Here is a 22349-nt window from a genome sequence, read left to right as displayed (position 1 = left end):
GTTGTCAAACCTTTTCAGTAGAACAGCTGTACTTGTATATTGTACACTCATTTTTTGTATTACGATCTAAAAACTCTTTACAGATGTAAAAGTATGGAATTTTATGCAGCAAACATTTTTCGTATCAATGTCACAAGGTGATAATGTATCAAAGATATTCAGATTTACTGTCAAAGAAAAGCAGAAAATCTTCAATTGGAGCGTTAGAATAAGAGACTATTTCATTAGGCTTGCAATGATAAATAATTAATAATTAAGTTTGGTTGCTGATGATTTTCAATAGAGAAATCAAAAAATATAGTGGCACATCTAGATATTAAGTTACCAGTTACTTAAATTTTGTTTTTACATAAAAGAAAACATCTGATGCGCTAAAAGTAAACCTTTATTAGAATTGTAGTTTTTTCTTCTTCCATAAATCATTTAACGACATATGAAAATATATAAAGTAAAAATGTTATATGAGAAAGACAAACCACTAGAAGAAGTCCATAACACCAAGCCTTCCCCCAGTGAGCCAATCATCTGCTTTGTAACAGCCAAACAGGAAACATCAAGCCAATCATGTTGTTGAACATTGGATATAACTACTATGTTTTAAACAGTATTTTGGGGAAGACATCACAAAACCTTTTGAGTGGTTTTGAGTGGTAATTCTATCCATGCACATAAGACAGTGCAGTAATCGCTCTGTACCCATGGAGCCTGTAAGGCCAGAAGAGCAGCTCCTGCTCCTGAAGCAGCTACAACAGTGAAATGATGCAGGATTGACATCTATTATTGACAATCAGGAGACTTAATACTTTTTATACCTTCAGTGCAGTTTGCTGGACTTTTACATGGAATGCAGTATTTTAACATGTTGTATTGGGGCATTCGCTTAATTAAAGGATCTGAGTGTTTCCTTCTCCTCTGATAAATGTAGGGGAATAATATGAACTGTGGAAAAGTACAGGACGCTTACAGTTGTTTAAAGTCAAATTCTGAAGGGAGGACTTGATTGATTGCACAAAGTATTGAATATTAGCTCCTAGCAGCTTCAGTCTTATATCAGTGAAGGGGTGAAGTTTTAGAAAGCTCAAAGTCAAACCAGTAGACATGCAGGAGGACTAATACACCATTCACAGCATGCAGACTTCACAGTGACATGTCATTAGCTCACATTCACATATTATTTAGCTGATGCTTTTATCCAAAGTGACTTCTCATTAGTGCATTCAATATCTATGACTACGACCGCTCTACCCCTCAGCCACAGCCGATGCTGTCATGATCATTCAGGGTTAGAGTCCAGTCCACTCAAAACAAAATCAAAGCTACATTCTACACGCGCCACACACACAGAGTCAGTAGGACATGTTGAATGAACACCGCATGCAACAAATCTGCACCTCCCTTCTTCTCCCACAGTTTTAAACGTGAAGACAGGGCCATGGCTGCACAGGGGGTGGGGTGGTGGAGGGTGGCTCAGGGTTGGGTGCGCAGGGGGTGGGGGTCACAGGGATGTCAGCCAGTTGGGATCTCAGATCAGCGGTGGTGATGGTGGTGGTGTGTGTGTGTGCACAGAGAAAGACACAAAACCTGACAAAGGGGAGAAATGGTTGAAAGTGAAGAAAGGGACAGATAGATAGACATCTGAAGCCCCCCTCTCTCTTTCTCTCTTCGACAGCAGCCAGGTAAATGATGAAAAGTGTCAGATCTGCCTTTCAACTTGAAGATTGTAAGAGAAAAAAACTCACAAAGAAAATATCATTGCATACGATCACATCAGTCAGGGAGAAGACGAGTCATCATGAAAACCCACACGTCCTGGTAATTTAAAGTTTCCCAATACTGAGACGTCTGGCTGCCACGTTATGTCTGTTGAGGCGTCGTTAACTTTTAAGAAACTGTCTCCTCATCCCTCAGTTAAGAGGTTGAGAGACTCTGTTGTCACATACTGACATTTCCTTTGTTTTTTATTTTGTTTTGATTTTCACGGTTACAATTTTGTGAGCTGTGTCTCCACAATGTTACACAGGAAGCCTCCAATGTAAATCCTGATTAAATTGGGTTCTGATAAAGAATAAAAATACAAAAATACAATGTCAGGATTTAGCTTTTAGCTGCATGAATCTCCATTAACAGTTGATCATTAATGTTAGGGGATATTTCCATCCAAATATGGCCCAATATAATATATAGTATAGAAAACATTTCCTACAGACAATTTAAATAAAGGGATAGTTCACCCAAAACTGAAGATTCACTCATTATCTACCCAGCTCTATGCCGATGCAGGGGTGGGTGAATGTATTTTTTGTGTGAACTATTCCTTTATGTTTGTTTGGATCTTCTACTGTTACATGAATGAGAAGAGGATCTATTGAAGTGTATAGAATAATAGAAGCAAATAAAAGAAGAATGCAAGTATATAACATACCAAGTACTGAAATAGCTTACAGGGATAGTTCACTGAAAAATGAAAATGTACTCTTTATCTATTCACCACTATGCTGATGGAGGGGTGGGTGAAGTGTTTGATTCCACAAAACACTTTTCAGGGGGATTGAAGTAAACGGGACCCCTTCTTCAAACGTAAAAAAACCCCACAACATGCCTCCATACTGCTCGTGTGGTGTCATCGAAGTGTCGACATTCATATTCGCCTCAAAACGATGTCATTTACACCATGTTTTAAACATTAAAGTCCTCTGATAACCTCCTCGGAGGCACGTTCACGCTGGAAAACTGCACTCACGTCCAAGGGCACTATCCCTTTAAGATGTATGGATAAATAAAATCCAACACTACAGACTAAAACAGTAGATCTTGTGTTTTTTCTGACATATTTGTCTTTATATATTTCACTTTTCAGATAAACAGAGGAAACTTTAAGTTTTGCAGTAAACTAAGTCGTCATTTGCTAAAGTAGCGATCAGGTTATAACACTGCTGAACTTTGAGCTCTCCATGCTCAGATGGTGGAGAACTGTGTGGTAAACTTGGCAGAAATGTGACATTAGAACATTATCAGTTTTTGGTTTCACTCTGGTTGCAGCAGACATTTGTTTTTAGACAACAAATTGTAAAAATTTGTACTTTACCTGCTCAGCAGCAAATAGCATAGAAACACAGTTAAAGACCAGCTGGTGACCAAAGTGGATCATTTAGCAGCTAAAGAGCCAGATACTTCCCTTAGGAGGAGGTGGAGACCAAACACAGAGATACAAAAGAAGGAATACTGGAATTAATTGATCCATCCTGACCACCGCCTGTCTGATTCAGTCCGTGGGACAAGTGTCTGAACATACAGTCACAAAGGGCCTTTAGATTATTGTTGGATTTAGGCTGTTTTTGTATGATGTGGTGTGTCCAATTTTCTAGCATCTAGGTGACACACACTAGGGGCAAGGGGCTTAGTCAAGTTAGATAGCCATGCCCGTGGGTAAGACACATTTGAGACATAAACGTTTTCGTTTAGACCGAAGCAATTCAAGTTGTAGAAAAATCAAACTGGACCCTAATGTATTTCTCGCAGTTAGGTTTTCACAACTCTTTAGCCAGCAGATGCCTCACTTTGTTTACCAGCTGGTTTGGTGTTGAGCAGTTACTAAAGATTGGGTTTATAAGAACATTTTTACGGAATATGAAATAACCCCAAACACATTTAGATTTTTTGCTTTTCCTCAATAAGGCTCAATCCGATTTTACCCCTTCACCCTACCCATATGCGCAAACATGCAATATAAAGCGGTGTCCCGATTCATGTTGGAATGGAATTCCTGAATGCCTTGGGTATCATCGGCAAGATGGGAGCTATACAAATATTTTCTCCATTCATCAGGATTTAAAAGTTACGATCATGATTATAACATCTTAGTTTAAAATCGTTTCAATGTATTATGGTTATGGTAAATACCGCTACCGTTACACCTGCAGATTTATCGGTAGCTAGTATGCTAACGTTACATCTCCCCCTCTTCGAAGATACACGATGCACAGCAGTGAGGTAACTGAACTGAACTGCTCCTCTTACAACAAAGCATCCTGGCAGGGTTGCCTACAGACCACTGCTAGTAGCCTGAAACAGTGAGCTTTTTATTTATACGGTAAAGCGTTTCAATTACCATTGGATCAATGGCAATGTCCTTGTGCTATACCATGACTCCACAGTACGGAGGGAAGGCAGGAAAATTTGTCCTGAGTTTTCACCTGATAATTTGATTAACCCGCATTAGCATGGATGTTATTTGGATATTATAGGTTTGTCAAGTAGTTACAGGCAATAGCGCTGGTTTATTTTAGATCTCAACATTGTTAATACAATGACAACCCCTGCAAAACTTTTTGACGCTTCTGTTTACATCGACGACTACTGATGACGTGTTTTGTTCCCGCGATGACTACTCATGATGTAACGGCTTCTTGAAGGGCTGTCCCATTTCGTAGGAGAAGATTTCAACCACTACCCCTCTGTTTCAAGGGACAAGATATCCCTCGAAAACAAGGGGTAGGGGTACGGAGAAGAAAATGGGATGGGCCTAAATCTAAACACACCTTTGGTTGTTCTGTTTTAATATTGTTTAACCTTTCTGCTGACACAGTTTTTAGATTACATCATAAAATAGTATCTAAGTGACAGAAAATCTTTTTGTTGGTCACAGTGATTACTTGTTGTCCATGCCGGCGTGTTCATATAGGCAAACTAGTCAACTGCCTAAGGAGGCACTTTGGCAAGAGCAGCGTAATGTGGATTGCTGAGGAACGTGTCAATCATGCTGCACCTGCCGCCACCTTTTTCACCCCCCTCCGTCCATGCAATTTAACTTTATTTCAGACTCATACGTAGGTCCTGAGATTGTCTTTGAGGAAAAAAAAAATCCGCGAAAGGATGTTACAACATGTCTAAATGACCGAAAGTGTTTGGCTGCGAATCTAAAAAGCGCCGACTATTGAAGGAGCAAGCGTTCCAAAAACAGAGGGGTGTGTTATATCAAAATAAATTGATTTAGGGAGTATTAGCAAAGATGATGAACCACCGAGCCAAGAGACTGCCGGCACAACTACCGACAACATTCTCAAAGAATGCATATCACAGGAATAATCCCTGACACATAGTGACTCCAGAGATGTTGGTGGGCAAGAACATTTTGCAGAGTTTACTGCTTTGAGTAGACATCTAGAAGCTGGAACCTAAGCACTAGATGCACTCAAGTATTTCCGAATGCTTTTATAGCATTATGTGTGTGTTTGACGCACAAATGTTTAGGAGAGATTTGCACTGGTATTATTAAGTTTGAGGAGAAGAAATTGGATTATATTGGATTCATGCTATAGATCTGCAAAATGCCCGGATATTGTGTTATGCTAAATTTCATACCGTTTGCACTTTGAGCACAATAGCCTTGCGCTAGATTGCAATAGAGATCTAGTGCACTAGCACTTTATGTGCATGGCATATGGGCGTTTGTGTGTTGTTGCTGGTATGGTACGTTGCAAATAGAGGGGCAGTATAATTATTTTTCGCCTAGGGTGGCAGAATTGCATGGGCTGGTCCTGCTTGTGGTGAACCCCAGAGGTCTATTCCTGGTCTTCTTCTTTTCAATTTATACCTAACAATTGTGTAAAGGTATCTGGACTATTAAACATAGGACTTTGTGCTTTCATTGTGCACATGAGGCACTTTTTCATTCTGCCATAAACTTTTCTAATTTTTTTGTAACAAAGCATTTTGTCATTCATCTAACACAACATTCCAGAAAACGCAACAATATTTTACAAAACAAAACACAACATAACATCAATCATTTCAGAATAATTCCGATTACGAAAGTGGTTCATCAGTATTTACAATCTTGTTGTGTTTTTTTAAATGTTTAAATTGCTCCATGGGTTTGTTTCCAGACAGTTGTGCTGTTGTTGTGCTGCAGCCAGGATTCTTACAAGATTTCAAATATACAACAATCTCTGCTGCTTTGGCCTCCATCCACTGACCTGCGGCTTTCAGAATTGATTATGAAGTCGTATTACTTATTTTCAGGCTGTAAGGTTTGTTCTTTTATTTATTATTGTTATATTTTCATTTTATCATCTAATAATTTCATGTGTATTCTGGCCCTTTGAGGTTATTTGTTAAAATAATTGTAATTTTCACATAAAGCACAATGATTTTTTTTAAATGTCACAATTATGACACCCTGTAGATCACACATTACACCCGTCAGCACATACGGTGGCTGGTTGTGTCAGTGCCTGTAAACAACTTGACGACTACTTTGAGAGACACTGAGACGAAAACAACAACAACAATATATAATATTAAGTTGAATCTTAGTCCATCAGGTTTATACTTTTCCCAACTCAGCTGAAACTCAGAATCAAACCCAAATAGTTCGACTACAGTCCCTGAATGACAAACACTACTTGTTTTATAGGCCACGGAAGATCCAACACAGGAATAGAAATATTCACAACTTTCCTGGGACACTTCATAGTAAAAATCAAAAGACGGTGTTATATTTTGTCTGAGGTCAATGTCATATCACACCCGTTAATGTTCCACAAAGACCCAGTCAGGCCCCTCTCTCAGACAAGCCATCTATAAATAAAACCTGGAGAATGTCATTAAAATCTCTAATGGTCAATGCACACTGGACCGTAACAACACACAGAAGACACAACAGCCTACCTTCAACAATGGCAAAGAAATGGCCCAAAGATCCAGGTGGGTAACTACAAATCCTATGAGGCCAAGTGAGAGTCCTGCTGTCACACAAACACCACCACTGATCCACACGCCGGGCAAGACAGACTGAGTGGGGCATGGAGCAATAGTCAGAAATAGAGTGACACACGGGGCTCTGCAGCCACACACACACACACTGATAAGCAACAGGACATGGTTGACAGACGATTCTTCTATAAATATCTGCAGGCAAGGAGGGGGGGGGGTTATGATGGTGAGAAGTCCCTGTTTGGAGACCTGTTGGACACTGAATGACTGAGAAGTGAGACACGTCAAGGAAACATGAAAAAATCCATATTTCAGACAAAGCCCTTGTTTTTAACATGATCTCAAACTTGTTTCTTGAGGTGTGTGACTGAAGGGGGGGGGGTGGGGTGGGTGACGTTGGGGGTTGACAGCAGACACCGGCTGTTCCCCAACAGAGGACACAAGTGCACATGTGCAGATCTGCACCGCGTCAGCTGTCCAGTGTGATGGACAGCTCCAGCTGGGGGCGAGGGGGGAGGAGGAGGGGGAGGAGGAGGAGGAGCCTCCTGGTGTCTGTGAGGACCGGGGAGAATCCCAGAGTGATGGAAATGTTTGTTAGGGGCCCAGCGCAGCTCTCATACCTCGACGACAACTGTACAGATTGTCATGAAATCTGCCTCAGAAATTAATGGCACTCATCTGTTTAATCCCACTGATTTTGGTGAACCTCTGACTTTTCCTGTAGCGCCACCAGCAGGTAACCTCATCATGGTGACCTCAACCTTTTTCTGATCGGTTAATCTTTGAGTCAAAATGAGCATTTTTGCCAGTTGTGGAGACAGTCCCTCAGGGTGTTGCAGAGATATTGTGCTCATGAGAATGGACGGACGGACAAACAACTAAAAAGTGGAGGAACAACCAGAAGAAAAAAGAAAAGCTCTTTTGTCTGTCGCTGGTTCAGAAGTGCATGCTACATCATAATGCTGTAAATCGTAATCAACTGAATATGATGACCTCAAAGTTCAGTAGTGTTATAACCTGATCGCTACTTTAGCTAATGACGACTCAGTTTACTGCAAAACTTAAAGTTTCCTCTGTTTATCTGAAAAGTGAAATACATAAAGACAAATGATGTCAGAAAAACACAAGATCTACTGTTTTAGTCTGTAGCGTTGGATTTTATTTATCCCTACATCTTAAAGGGATAGTGCCCTTGGACGAGAGTATGTGCAGTTTTCCAGCGCGAACGTGCCTCAGAGGAGGTTATCAGAGGACTTTAATGTTTAAAACATGGTGTAAATGACATCGTTTTGAGGCGAATATGAATGTCGACACTTCGATGACACCACACGAGCAGTATGGAGGCATGTTGTGTTTTTTTCACATTTGAAGAAGGGGTCCCGTTTATTTCAATTACCCCTGAAAAGTATTTTGTGGAATCAAACACTTCACCCACCCCTCCATCAGCATAGTGGTGAACAGATAAAGAGTACATTTTCATTTTTCAGTGAACTATCCCTATTAGCTATTTAAATACTTGGTATGTTATATACTTGTATTGTTCTTTTATTTGTTTCTATTGTTCTATACACTTCAATAGATCTCCTTTTTTAGCTTTTTTTTAATAATTTTTCGTGGTTTCTGATTCATGATAGCTTTTCAGGAGGGGTCACTACTGCACTAAAAGTTAAAACATGCCTTCAAATAGAGAGGAGAACATTTGCCTCCCACAGTGTTGAAATAAGAAGACTTGTTATGACGAGACAACATAGTCATGATGAAAGTTTGGGAGTCTTGTTTAGTGTTGCAATGAGATGGGACCAAACATCAATAAGCCCAAAGCAGACTAATGGAGTCTGCCTGGTGCAAGACAAACACAATCAACTTAACAAACCAATCAATTTGAAGTCAGATCAACACTGTTTGTGGTAGATGAAGCTTGTTTGTTGTTTTCCAAGCGAAAGAGGTCAAAAACAAATTCTATTTTTCTTATGTAACATTTTTCTAGGTGTCACCTCAGAGTGACCTAGCTCAGCAGCTCCACAGAGCTGTGGGTCTCCTCTGACATTGGTTTAGGGCTGGGCGATTTTTCGATCCCGATTCGGGATCGCGATTCGGGATCGCGATAATCGCGATTATCTCCTCGTGACATGTATTCGATCTCACGTGGCAAAAGTAAGCGCAACAACAGTGTCGGAGTCTGCCGGAAAAATATAACGAGCGCTATTACTTATTGTTTAGCTACATATATGATGCCCCTGAGCACAGTGGAGAGGGACGGCTTCAGGAAACTGATCAAAAACTACATATCGTGTTAAGAATCGAGATCGATCAATATGGAAAAACATATCGTGATAACATTTTTTCCCATATCGCCCAGCCCGATTGGTTCTCATTTTTTTTAGCTTTAACTATTCGTTCAGCTTTAACATTAGTTAGTGTTTCCAGATGCAGCAGGGAGCTGCTTTCATCAAACAAGGTGAACACAATCCACACAGTACACTAGCTCTCTTCTTTCCTGCCAAACAGCAACAGCACAGACCGACAGGCCTGAATATTAAAAAAATCATATCTGAAAATAAATGTACTAGAGACAACTGTAGCTTTGACTCAGACACAGTGAGCCAGTGGATCTGTGGTTGTTTGGGCCTGTGGTGCCTGTACTGGACAGAATGGCTGGATTCCCCCGTTTGGGGCCCCAGGGGTCTAACACAAGTGCAGTTAATCCCCTGCTGACACCCCCACCTAATGAGTATGTGCCTTGTTCAAGGTGAGTCCCCATTAAAGGTTAAGTATATCGGTTTTAGTGACATCTAGCAGAACGGACAGTGGCCTCCAAATCAAATTAAAGTATGTAAGACTCTCTGTAGAGCCTGTGTTTGTTTTGTTCATTCAGGGCTACTGTAGAAACATGGTGGACTGAGGCTGTCAAAAGACAACATTACCTTATTTTCAGGTTTTTATACACTAATGAAAACATTATATTACATGTCTACTGATAGAGATTAATCCTATTCACTGAAGCTTTAACTTCAGTGCAACCAGTGGGCTGGAATAAGGTGTCGATTTTGCAATCCTATGCACACAGATAATTAATAGGCACATTTATGATAATTGTGAAGCTGAACCACTAAGCCAAGCGGAGTGCACAGCTCTAAGGAAGTTTCACCGAGCCACGAGAATAACGTGACCCACATCCACACTGCATTCAGCACTAATCCTGAGCAGCTTCTGTGTGTTCACACCAGAAAAGTGAGAGAATGAGGAATTCTCAGAGCAGACTTTTCAACTAAATAAAGAGAAGAGGTCCAGGAAACAAAAAAAAACAAATCAGTATTAATTAGGAAATGTTTCAGTCTTTCTTTGATGGGATGTGGAGATGGATGCAGGGTGAACACAAGCCATATACCTGTATATATATTGGTCGTCTATTATAGAAACTGCATCACAGTTAGTGTGTGGTCATATGCATTAGAATGAGTATTAGTAAGTAAGAGTGGTGAAGTGACCAACACTGTCATCTGAACAACTGCAGCTAACATCAGGGATTTATTTAACATGAACATTCATCTAGTGTCAATTCCAATGTGAACAGTTAAAGGTGAATTGGCAAATTGCTGCCCTGCGGCTCGCTATTAGTTTAAACTCCAATTCATATTATTCCATGAAAAGAATACAATAATTACATACTTTCTGAGGAGCAGGATCCGAATGTTAAGGATGCAGGTTCTGTTCCTCGTCTGCAAATAGGCTAACAGACTGAAGTGATCGTTTTGTTAAAGCGAAACTTTAAAAGGTACAAACTTGATGATCTTCTAAACCAAAACAAACAAGAAGTACTCAAAGACAACACAGAGTATGACTCCAGAGGTCTTCATCATCTCACAGGGCTTTCCTCATTGGATGGAGTTGGCTCAGTTGTCACAGAGATGGATCTGTTAGGACTCTGGGTTGATGTTAGCGTTAAGAATGAAAGTTAATAATCAAAATCTATCATATGATATGGCTGAAAGCTCCAGAAAAAGCAAGGAAGTGGACCTCGAGTTGGGAATCATATGTCAAAGTAAGATTTTCAGTGTTCACGGTATTTGAAGTCCAGAGTTTTCTCCACGTCACTCTTCACTGCAGATGGAGTTCCCCTGCAGTAGTGATGGATGCTGATGTACATGTTCAGTAGTTGTTCTGGTTTCATATACAGTATTTCTTTCTTTATTTTCTTCTTCTTTTTTACTTCTAGTACATCCTATGCATGATATGACTGAAGGCTACAGAAGCAAGTGAACCAAAAAGAAAGTTTTACTGAGCTGCAGCGCCCTCTGCAGCCACAAGAGGTGAATCATTCTGTTGTGATCATGGTTGGAGCAGTTCAGTGGTTTTCATGTTCACCGGCTCTTTGTCTTTTTGACTCATTGACATATCAACATTAAAACTTATACTTGCCAGGAAGTTTGAGACACTGCCTCTCACTCAGTGAAGCTGTTTTCAGGATCCAGAGCTTCTCTGTGGTTTGCCTTTCACACATGAACAATGAAGGAGCGTTCAGGCGATGGGTGACGTCTGGATAGAGGACGCAGGAGATACCGTACAAATTCCACAGTGTTAATCACATGCCATTTCCTTTACAGCAAATTGAGACCACCATCAGCCCTTACTCTTTGTTATTGTGAGGTATTGGTTTTGTTTTTGCTTCTTTCAGTTTTGAGTGTGTCGTTTGTTAGAAACATCATCAATGCGCCCACTCTGTCCCAAACATCTGACTCTTAGATGTGAGAGCAACCCGTCTCCCTGTTACAGCTCAGTGTGACATCCACAGGATGGTGAAGATATTATTCTAAAGTAAAATAATTCAATAAAGCTGCTTTAAATTCAGATCGTTTTGGTCAAGCTAGTTGAGGTCAAACATAAACTTTTGAGCAAATCGAAAATCATAATTATTGAAAAAAATCTGGTCATAATATGACCCAGATAAAACGTTGATACACAGCAAAGCAAATGTGACAGAAGGCAACACGGAAAAAGTATTTTTATTCATGAACTGTTTTTACAAGCAGTCCAACACGCAACTTCCTATCTGTCGCAAAAAAAACAAAAACAAAAATCTTTGAAATAAAATAAATTTACTAATAATCATTGAATAATATTATCAATTATATATCAGTATTATCATAACCTTAATGGTAATAATAACAACCCAAAGCCAGTAGTATTTGTGTTTGTCTGTGGCATATGAAAAACAAAACAAAGAGTTTCTGATGGGCGCAAATCGGAGGATTTCTACAGCGAGCTCTCGGCAGAGAGCTCCAACACGTGGAGGAGAGAGAGAGCTCCCCACACACGCAATAAATATGAAAGAGCAAAGAGTCCGGTATTCAAACAAAAATAATCATCTGGAACTCGCAGGTACAATATCTAAAGTCTTTATGTGCAAGATTCGAGCTGAATTCTTCACCACAAACAATTATACTCACATCGAAAAAAAAAAACCCGACCTCCCCTGAACAAGTTCATTTTGTTTTCTACATTAAATCTTTTAAATAAACCTAGAGCATTTTGTCATTTCATATACACATATATTTATATATACTTTGATTTTTTTTCACCTATATGCCAACCTTTTTAAATTGTCTTGTGTGTGTTAGAGTGTGCTGATCTGTGTATGACAAGAAAAAAAAAAAAATCCACCGGATGTACATACAAAGCGATAATGACGCACAGGTATGCTCTTACACTCACATGATATACATACAGTGTGAAAGAAAACTCTTCAGGAGCAAGTTGGGAGTAGAGCTGGGCGATGTGTGTGTTGTGTGTATGATGCGTGTCCCAATGGCAACATGGTGGAAAGCCAAAAAGCGTGCAAACACAAAAAAAAACACTCTTCTTCGCCAGAAAATGTTTGGTCACAGTTTTGTACCCTTCAAAAATCCCACCGCAAAGTTTATGTGTGTGTGTGTGTGTGTATGTATGTATTTGTATGTTTTAAATTTTTTACTTTTCATCTACACCTCTGCCATGTCTATTGTGAGAAGGGTCAAAAGTTGGAAAAACGAGGCTTCCCATTGGTTCCACTCAATCAGCAACAGTTATTTGGCACATTTAACAACTATTAAGTAACACATTGGGCTAAAAAGGTGCAAAGACATACATTTCAATGAAAACAATAAAAACCATTTTGGTTTACAAAAATAAAAGACACCTTGAGAGGTGACATTTCTCTATAAGATCATAATATCTCCCCCTGACTGGTAAAGGCTACAAAGAAAAAAATAATAATAATCACAATGCACCCCTAATCAACCCTTTTCCTACTGCAGGTCATACATCACAGCTGTGGAAATGCATGGACATCACAGACAAGGACACTGTACTGCATGAAAAAAAAAAATAATAACCCTGAAATTTATAAAGACACTAGTTCCTGTTCCCACTGCTCTGCTGTGTGTTCTTCAGCACTACGATTGTGCACGTTTCTGCCCTCCGCCTACAAACTTCAATGAGGTCGACGACAATGCGGGTGAAACCGTAAAAGCTCCCGATAATTAGAAGGAAAGACAAAAAAAGAAAGTGTCCCATTCAGGAGAGTAAGATCATAGAGAAAGACAGAGGAAAAGTCCACCCTGAAACACTGATGCTGTTGATGCCTTTTCTTCATGTGAGCAGGCTGACGTCATACTAACATGCATCCATTATGGTCAGAGCGGCGATTTAAGCTCTTTGCAACAGCTTATTGTTAGAATATGAACCGTAAACTCCAGATTTGATGCCTTTTTTTGTCACATGTGATTGTAAACAGTATTTCTGGGGATTTATGAATACATCTCACCAGATTGTGAGGTATTATAAAAGGAATTTGCTAGTTAATAGAACCATTAAATATAGATGTAGAAAAGGAAGGGCAGATTAATCCACAGACCAGCTCAACATAATGTTTCTTGATTTTTCTCCTGGAAAAAAAAGGTTTCACTATTTCCCCTCTTCTGCTCTTAACACCTAGAAGGACAAGCGACTAGCTGCTGTCCACAGGCATTGTGGGAAATCTAGGCCAATTCAACCAATACAGGAATATATGCAGATGAGGCAGGTTGAAGGAATGAGCGCAAAGAACTAGTTTTCGAGAAAAGAAAAAAACACCTGAAATGCCGCTAACATCGTTGTGTTTGGTCTGTTTGACGGTGGATTACTCCTTTAATTAGTTCCAGATCTTCCTCTTTTTTCCCCTCACTGCAGCCACACCTGCCACAGTAGACCGACTGCAATCGCAAACCAATCGTACAAATCGGTGGCGACTGTGTGTGAGCGGCAAGGTAAACCGTTACTTCCACTTGCCGCTGAGATGGAGACACAACGCACTCGCTGCCGTGCACCAACACAGAGCGTGTTGTTTGACCCTCGAGAGGATTTCCCCTCCTCGTACTCAAACAAACACAAACACACAGTCCAACTGAGTGAATGCAGCGACGCCGGTGACTGAAAGCTGTCACGCCTCTGCCTGTCCCCAACCTCCCTCCCTCCCCCGCCCAACCTCCCCCTCCCAGGAGGAAAAACAAGCCTCTTCCCTAAAAGCCAGGACAGATTCACAAACAGGCAGACACAGAAGTCCCCGATAATGCAAACACGTTGGACTAGAACACTGGAGATGCACAGAGAAAGGGTTGTTTATATACACTCTTCCGTCTCCTCCTCACCCCCTCCCTCCCCTACATTCGCCATCATCTCTTTCTCTGCAAGTGTAGCCTTCATACACAATAGTTATACCGTCGTCTGTGGTTACCAATTCCCCATGTATACCAGTCTTCATGGTTCCCATAGCAACCCGGCTGCAGTTTGTCAGCCAATGAAATATCAGTCTCTATGGTAACTGGCTGTACAGGAGCCAATCTGAAAGAGTCTGTGGTCCTTGTACTTCCGGTTCTCTGCACTGGAATGATCCACCATCCCCACTGCTGCTGCAAACCCCCCCCCTCCTCTGTGTGTCTGGATTGGTTTTGGGGGGGGGGGGGGGGGGGGCATCTGCCACAGAGCAGGTCCTTCTGGGTGCTCAGGTTACTCAAGTAAATATTGATGTTGGCACTTTATGCACTTAATGTAATAATGCAGGGAGAAATGGTTAGAGGGAGGGGTGAGAAGAACCAGTGAAGCAGCACTTTTTCTCTCTCTCTCTCTCTCGCAGAAATACATTCCCCAGTAAAGCCTGGTCTCATCTCCGCTGAGCGACAGTAATCAGAGCTGTGGCTCCGTGGGCTTTCCGAGGAGTCCGTCAGGCTACTGCGGGTCCCGGTTACGAATTCACCTGATTCAAACATAGCAAGGTTGGGCAGTGATGGGGGGGGGGGCAAGGGGAGGGGAGTGATAAAGGGAAAGAGAGGAGCGTTTCATCCAAGTCCACACAGAGGTTCTTCACGTGCAGGGTCCTCCTGAATGTCGTCTCTCTCTCCTTGCCTTGTCTTTTTCGTCCTCTCCATGACTGGCAAGGTCCCACGGCAGAAAAAAAACGATATCGTGCTCATGATTGGTCGTCATGTGGAAAGTGTGTGTTCTGCAAGAGGCCGGTGGGCACGCTCCGCTGACACACTGCAAGGCGTCGTGGGCGATCGCTGGGAAGGCGTCAGAGCAAATGTCCTGTGGCTGATGAGGAGGGGGGGGAAGGGAGGGAGGTGGATTGCAGTGTGTGTTTTGTGTGAAAGTGTGTGTGTGTTCTGTGTATTTATATATATATATATGTGTGTATATATATACATGTGTGTATATGTTTGTATATGTGTGTGTGTATTCACAGGCCATTGCTATTGCGGTGCGTGAGGGGAGGTTTGGAGAGCTCCACCACTCCGGCCCGCCCTTTCCCGATGACTTTTGGGGCACGACGCAGCAGCTTCTGGGCTTCTGTGAACGCTTCAGTCAGCTCTTTCTTCCACTGCACAAACTCGGGATCACTCTGCACACAGAACAAAAGGTAAAATCAAATCAAGGGATCAGCTCTCGGTCTTCGTGCTGCCGACGCGGTGGGGGAAATAAAAGCAGCCCTACCTCACACTGCAGCACAAACTGCTTCCCTCCTTTGATGCGCAGCAGGATACATTTCTTGTCTTTAATCTGCGTTTCCTCCACCGTCACTATCTGCTCCATTGTCAGCAGGTTTTGCTGTGAACAAAATGTGAAATTAGCAAATGTAAAGCGCACCGAGCAGAGCACAGATAATGATGCATTAGGGCTGAAGCTGAGAGACTACAGTCGCACAGTGGGCTTCCAGTTGAGTGAACAACAGTTACTGCAGAGCCGTGGAGATGACGCTTTAGATTTGAAGGCAAAAACAAGTCCGCTGATACCCTGGAACAATAATAACACAGCTGTAACACACTAATGCCACACACTAATGCGTGTTGGTTTGAAACAGCATTTTCAAACCACAACGGTCTCTTTCCATATGAGAGTTTTAGCTCTGTATCAGTAATAATTCCTGTCCGTAAGTCACATGACCATTCATGTACACTGGGTTTGTGCGTGAAGATGTAAACAGGAAGCAGATTGTCTACTCTGCAGTCTGTTGCCAAGTTACAGAAAATGGTAGAAATGAGGAACATCAATGGTGAAAAGTAAGAACAGGGATTTAATTTAGTGGAACTGTTACTGACAGTTAATATAACTAACACTTTGCCTTCACTGCTGGTGAAGCTGTGACCCTATAGGACCAATCAGGAAGCGAATACAGGCGACTGTGTCATTCTTTCCATTGGTGACTATCCAGACTACAATGCAGAGCCGGAGTTTTCAAACTAAAATTGGGCCAGCAATTCAATGTAATCCTTTTTAGGCATTTGAAAACTCCACAGTAGTGTGCAGAGAGCAAGCGAACCAAAGCAACAGTGATGACTTTTAAAGCTAAAATGTAGTCGTGTTGATGTAGCCACAGTCACAGCTTAAGACCTGTGCAATACAAAAGACCTGCATGGTTTCAATTACATTCTTAGTGTTAAAAATGTTGTTAACCCTTGGGGGGGGGGGGGGGGGGGGGGGTTTGGAGCCTGGACCGGTACCGGCTGGCTGGGGCTGAGTGACAAGTGCGAACCCATATGACTCTCACGGGGGAGGAAGTACGAAACGACCCGTTTCAATAACATATTTATTGACCGCTGACTAACTGTTTTCATGCTTTGAGAATCGCTTCAAGTAACTGAGGATAGTAAAAGCCCAGAAAATGTATTTTTCACTATATGGGCCCTTTAAAATAAAAAGTTCTACCGGGTCATTAAGTTCAACTTATTTTCAAGGACAGCTAAAATCCTTCCTTGGATTAATATTAACCTCTGTGCAGCAGTTTAACTTTTGACAAGACATAAAACTCATGACCTGGATCCATCAACCAAAGTGAACGTGGACTATCAGGATTAGTTTAGCTGTTTGAAAATGCCCTCACATGTCAAGTCAGTGGTCCTGCACATACTCTAGGTATTTATCTCCACAGGTTTTTTTTTACATAAATATCAGATCTATTTCTACATGAAACTATTTGTTTTTGTCAAACTTGAAAAGTGGCATGTGACCTAATATGAATCTTTGAGCAGTAACGTTTAAATCAGTTCCGTGGGAAATTCTAAACCAATGTCAAAGATACTGAGTTGACTCTTGTGTTAGTCGGGGTTCAAGGGGTTAATACTGGTTCTAAAGACTTGGAACCAGCTCTGCACCAAACAGAGGTCCAGCACTCGACCGCCTCTCAGGGTGGCTCTCCTTTGAGTTCAGCTACTTGCAGCAGTTTGATGAGGGCATGAAGACTGAAACTCTCTATTGAGTCTGAAGCAGGTAGGTGGACTATTATCTACAGGAGACTCTGGGGACACAGCAGGGGCCAGGACCGGGTGTTTAAACACTCACCCCGTCTCTCTGCTTTTTAAAATGATTGAGCCAGTTGCCCTTCAAGAGTGGAATCAGGACAGAGACAGACAGACAACATTCATACACCGACAGAAAAATGAGCAGTAACACAACGTCATCGTTTCAGGACAGACAGACAGATATCGACCTCGCACACAAGAACGTGGACATGTGAGGAACCGTGTGTGCTATGAGATGCACTCACCCGCGACTCGCCCTCCCCCCTCCACTCCACACGATTGGGGAAGAGATAGAAGTATCGACGCTGCCACTGAGTCAGGAACGGGTTCCCCAGCTTCAACATGTAGCCGTGCATTATGCAGTCTTTACCCAGGGCGTAGTCTGCACAGATACACACGGTCAGAACTTCTGCTGCTGGGTTTGTGTGTTAAAATCTGTCATCGTGTCATTTCCTGCCAATTATAATTACCCTCCTCGTGGCCCAGCTGCTTGTTCTTAGTCCTCTTGCGAGCCTCGCTCTTGTCCGTGTCCGAGTTGACGGCCTCGTAGACCGTCTCCGCCACCTCCTGCTGCCAGCGCTCGGAAATGACCAGAGGAAAGTTCTTGTACAGCTCCTGGTCACTGTCCAGCAACTGGAGCACAAACAGACAGGAACAGAGAGCAGGACGTTCAGTGGTGACTGAACTCTGAGGATTAAATATTGTCGCCTGGTAATAAATACAGAGCTCTTTTATAAAGATTACAGGAAGTAAATGACCTCAGTTTATCACATTTTCCACTTTTTAAAGTGGATGTAATAAAAAGGAATATTTCATTATATATGTTATATATGTAAATATGTTAATGTTCGGTTAATATCCGTTGGCTGCTGGGGTTGAATGTACTTCTTTTCAAATAAAATAAATGTAATTTGCCGTATCTTTTACATTCAACCATGGATTTCATCTTATATTTATACGTGAAAACATTAGACGGATATCATTTTGGTTATCTGACTTTGGCAGGAAAGTAAAAAAACAAAAACAAATCAAGCAACACCTTGAAACACTTTTAACATATATTTTTTATATTTTTAGATTAAACATAGTGTTGTCATGTGAAAGAGTCAACACTGAGTAAACACATTCATTACCTGCTGCTTGGAGCTGTCATTTCTTGACGCTTCACTACCTTCATGAAGGCTAAGGTATTTTATCCTGCTCATCTATATCACTCAAATATTATAAGCACCTCTCAGTGTAACACTTGTTCAGAGATGCTGCTGTAAACGTTAACTGTCTCTTTAAGAAACTCCCTGCTCCGCTTTCACTTTCACAAAGAAACAGTCATTTTGTTCTGACTGGATTAACATCAAGGGACCAGAGCTGTGCACTTTCCCTCCTCCATCTTGATGCTCTCGTACTACACTGCAGTTATGTCTGTCATTGCTGCAATGTTAAAGATGAACGCTGTCCAGGGACACTTCAACAGGCACGTGTGCCTTTTATTTCCCTGCACTGTGGTGTCAGAGGAAGAATAACTGAAATTGCTGCCACATTAATGTAAATGAGGGAGGAAGAAATTCCCGGGGAAGAAACAACCACATTACACGATGTGTTGAAATGACTAATTTCAAACCATCGGTTGCTTCAAAATCTAAAGCTATAGTGAAATGATCAAGAGCTCATCAACATCCCGTGAAACAGGAAGGTAAAGTCAGTTCAGTGACGGCTGTCGGAACGACATCTTTGTGAAGTGCTTGCACATGCAGGGGATCAGAAAACAAACCAGGAAGTACTTGCAGTCTTGGGTTGTTGTAACAGCTTCTATAGCTCCCACAGGAGAGCCAGCAGGCTGCAGCGTTTTCTGAGGTAACCGTTAAAAGGTTTATTCTAAAGACTATGGACCGCTTGTTTCTTAGGAAAGGATGCAGCTCAATGATCTGGTTTCCTGTCTTTCTTTGGACAATGGGAAATTGGACACTGATGTGATTCATACTGTAAATCTGCTGCGAGGCTTATCGGTGGTGAACAGTGTGTATAAGAGTTTCTGAATGGATGATAATTTTTGAAAGAAAAAAAAGAAAAATCACAAACCTAAAAATTATATTTATCACTGACAGCAGCTTTGCCTGTTCAGACTGTGGGACATTTCTGGGTACATTTTTATTATTGAAGAATCTGCTGATTATTTCAGTGAAACCCACCTTTGTAGGGGACAGGTGATAATACAGAATTCACCAAAGACTGTTTACACTAATGTGGTTTGCACACTTACACACCCGGTAAGGAGCTGTAGGGTTACCAAGGTAACAATTGCACTGGGGTTGGTGTAAAGCGGATGTTTTGGTGGCGCCCGGAAGTCTCTGTGGTTGATTTGTTAATAAACGCACGCCGAGACTCCCACACCTCTATACTTTCCCGTGTGATTTATTTAAATGTTTTGTTTCATATTCCTCTTAAGTCCCAAACCAAGTCCTTCAGTTAACCATCAAATATGACCTTTAGTTAATTCTGAACTAAATTTCACTAATGTCCAGTATAAGGGAAGTTCTGTTCTCCTAATTTCAATCAAGAAAACTGCAGGAATTTAATAGAATTTTATATTCTTTGTTGTTTTTTTAAGGGTTGGGACACTGGCAATTTAATTCTCATTCGTCTCATTTTTTTTAATTCTTGTTTAACCTGCTGACACCTTTCTGATTATTCTATTAATTAAAATAAAATGAGGAAAAGCTGAGGAAAATGTATGCTTCAATTCCCTCCAACTCAAAGATTTGCAATTTATGAAAATGATATTAGACAAAGAAAAGCGGCAAAGCCTGAGAGGCTGTAAAATGTAGTATCAGTAAACTGTTGGCTGATTACAACACTGCTACACAACTATCAGTCTGGCTACAGCCCAAAGCAAGAAAACAAAATAGCAAGAATCAGAGTTTGAACTAGACACTCTGATAACAGTGCTGTGATAAAAGCAGAGAACAAATGTCAGTTTGGACCCTCTCCAGTTCCGGAGCTCTCCCAATAGTCTGACTGGCCATCAGCCACGTTGAAGGGCTGCTTTCTGACATTGACTTTCCACAATTACTCAGGTTTTTCCACAATCTGCCATGTCCACTACATTGGTAGAACAATCAATGGCTACTGCAGAACTCTTCTTGTTTCTGTAGTGAACTGGCACACGTACTTAATTGAGCCTCAAGTTTCCTGCCCGGTGTCAGACAGAATTGCACAATGTGAGGCTAATAGGGAACCAATCCAAATGCAGATGGTGCAATTATTCTATATTATCTTATTATTATAACATTGCTCAAATTATCATTTTAAAGGGTTAGGGTCACCTGTAAGAGCTGACTTGGTCTGCATTTGTGTGTTTACTCTACTTATTCTCACCTGTAGTCAATGTGTTGCATTTACTAAAGAGCTGATAGATGTGTACCAAAGCATGGTGTGTACAGCTTTTGGAAATCAGAGGGTGAGTAAACTAAAGTCTTTTTTCTGGTTTCCATCAAATTCCTTCATTTCTAGATACTAAAAATGTCCATATTTACATTATTATGACAGTGGTGATTTGTTTTCTCCTGCTGCTGAGCACACGCCCTTTATTATTTGAGCAATACATGCTGAGAGGGATACAGGACACATCTGTTTACAGTGATAGGACACTCACAGAAACCATCTGTGGAGGAAGAGAAGTGGGTAGCAAATGTAACACTGGGATGTGTGAGAGTGTTTTACCTTGATGCCCTTGGTGTCCTCCTCATCAAAAGAGCCAATGTCAAAAGCATCTGCGGCGTTCACCTCTCCCCTGGGGGGGATTAGCGGGGGAGCGTACTGGAGGCAGAGGGAGAGAACACAGACATGATTTTCAGAGCGGGACAATCTAAGAAGACGTGGCAGGAGGACAAACAGGAGAGTGTGAGCAACACAACCAGACAACAGTCCCACAGCAGTGCTTCCCTGAAGTGGTGGGGTAACCATAGCAACAGTAACCGAATGGACTTATCACTAGTGTAGCGCTGTACAGAGTTGCACTAAAAATGAAACCATTACTTGACCTAATGCAGCACACTCATTTTTTGGAGCAGTGTAAATCTCTGGAATGTCAGGTGTACAATTCAGCATCTTATTACCCAGGGTCGATGTTTACCATAAACTATTTTCTTTAAAAGACTTTGATATCAATCGTTTCATGTTCTGCTTTTTAAGAGTCATTTTTTTTAAAACCAAACATAAAGTCTGCATTAATTTTGGTAAAACAAAGTTGTCCGGACCAGAATGTTTAACCACTGACTATGGCTTTTTATTTGATGGTGACAACAGCATGAAGCGACTGCTCTTCAGTTAGTCACATCTTTCAGAGACATCTGCACTGCAAACCTTTATCTCAACACCACTGCTGCTGCTCCCTGTCGCACCAGATAAATCAGGTAAATATGGCGGCTGCGTGACAGCAGTCCTCTTATCAGTAACCAGATGAAATACAAGTTACTGGATATAGCTCCAGTGATCCATTTACTTGAGATAAGAAACATCAAAGCAGTTATAGAGAAGAACAGAATTATGATCATATGTGAATATGTGTGTGGCATGTTTGCCCTTTGAGAAATCAATGCATGAAATTTGAATCCAAACTATAAATCAAGATCTATAATGTAGGCTCCTGTGGCTTTGTTCAGACAGTGCATTTAAATCCGAGTATTAATCCACTTTAGTAGGAGGGTGGTCTGAAAGGTCTACACTGCTGTGCCTAGCATTGCTAATGCAAGGATAAAAAATGAATGCAGATTTTATGTTTTGATGGAATCAACCTGTATTTGAAGGCTGTGCTTACCTGTTTAGATACCA

General features: G+C 41.3%; 2 protein-coding genes across 2 annotated transcripts in view; both read right to left on the bottom strand.

Annotated features, from left to right (window-relative positions):
• The window catches only part of LOC133008570 (unconventional myosin-XVIIIb-like), a 42162-nt gene extending 40728 nt beyond the window's left edge, over positions 1–1434 (bottom strand). Inside the window, exon 1 of the mRNA XM_061075808.1 lies at positions 1390–1434. Within this exon, the coding sequence (XP_060931791.1) occupies positions 1390–1434 (45 nt within the window). The remainder of the gene's footprint in view (positions 1–1389) is intronic.
• Positions 1435–14223: 12789 nt separating this feature from the next.
• grk3 (G protein-coupled receptor kinase 3) overlaps positions 14224–22349 on the bottom strand; it is a 57088-nt gene continuing 48962 nt past the window's right edge. The window contains exons 17-21 of the mRNA XM_061077476.1: positions 21240–21335; positions 17993–18155; positions 17768–17904; positions 15718–15831; positions 14224–15625 (exon numbers count right to left, since the gene is read on the bottom strand). Coding sequence (XP_060933459.1) covers positions 15464–15625; positions 15718–15831; positions 17768–17904; positions 17993–18155; positions 21240–21335 — 672 coding nt within the window. The 3' untranslated portion in view covers positions 14224–15463. The remainder of the gene's footprint in view (positions 15626–15717; positions 15832–17767; positions 17905–17992; positions 18156–21239; positions 21336–22349) is intronic.

This window comes from Limanda limanda, chromosome 1, assembly GCF_963576545.1.
Source record: "Limanda limanda chromosome 1, fLimLim1.1, whole genome shotgun sequence".
In the NCBI taxonomy this organism is placed as follows: Eukaryota; Metazoa; Chordata; class Actinopteri; order Pleuronectiformes; family Pleuronectidae; genus Limanda; species Limanda limanda.
Note: the sequence above shows the minus strand (reverse complement) of the source record. Positions and strands in the feature narration are given on the sequence as shown.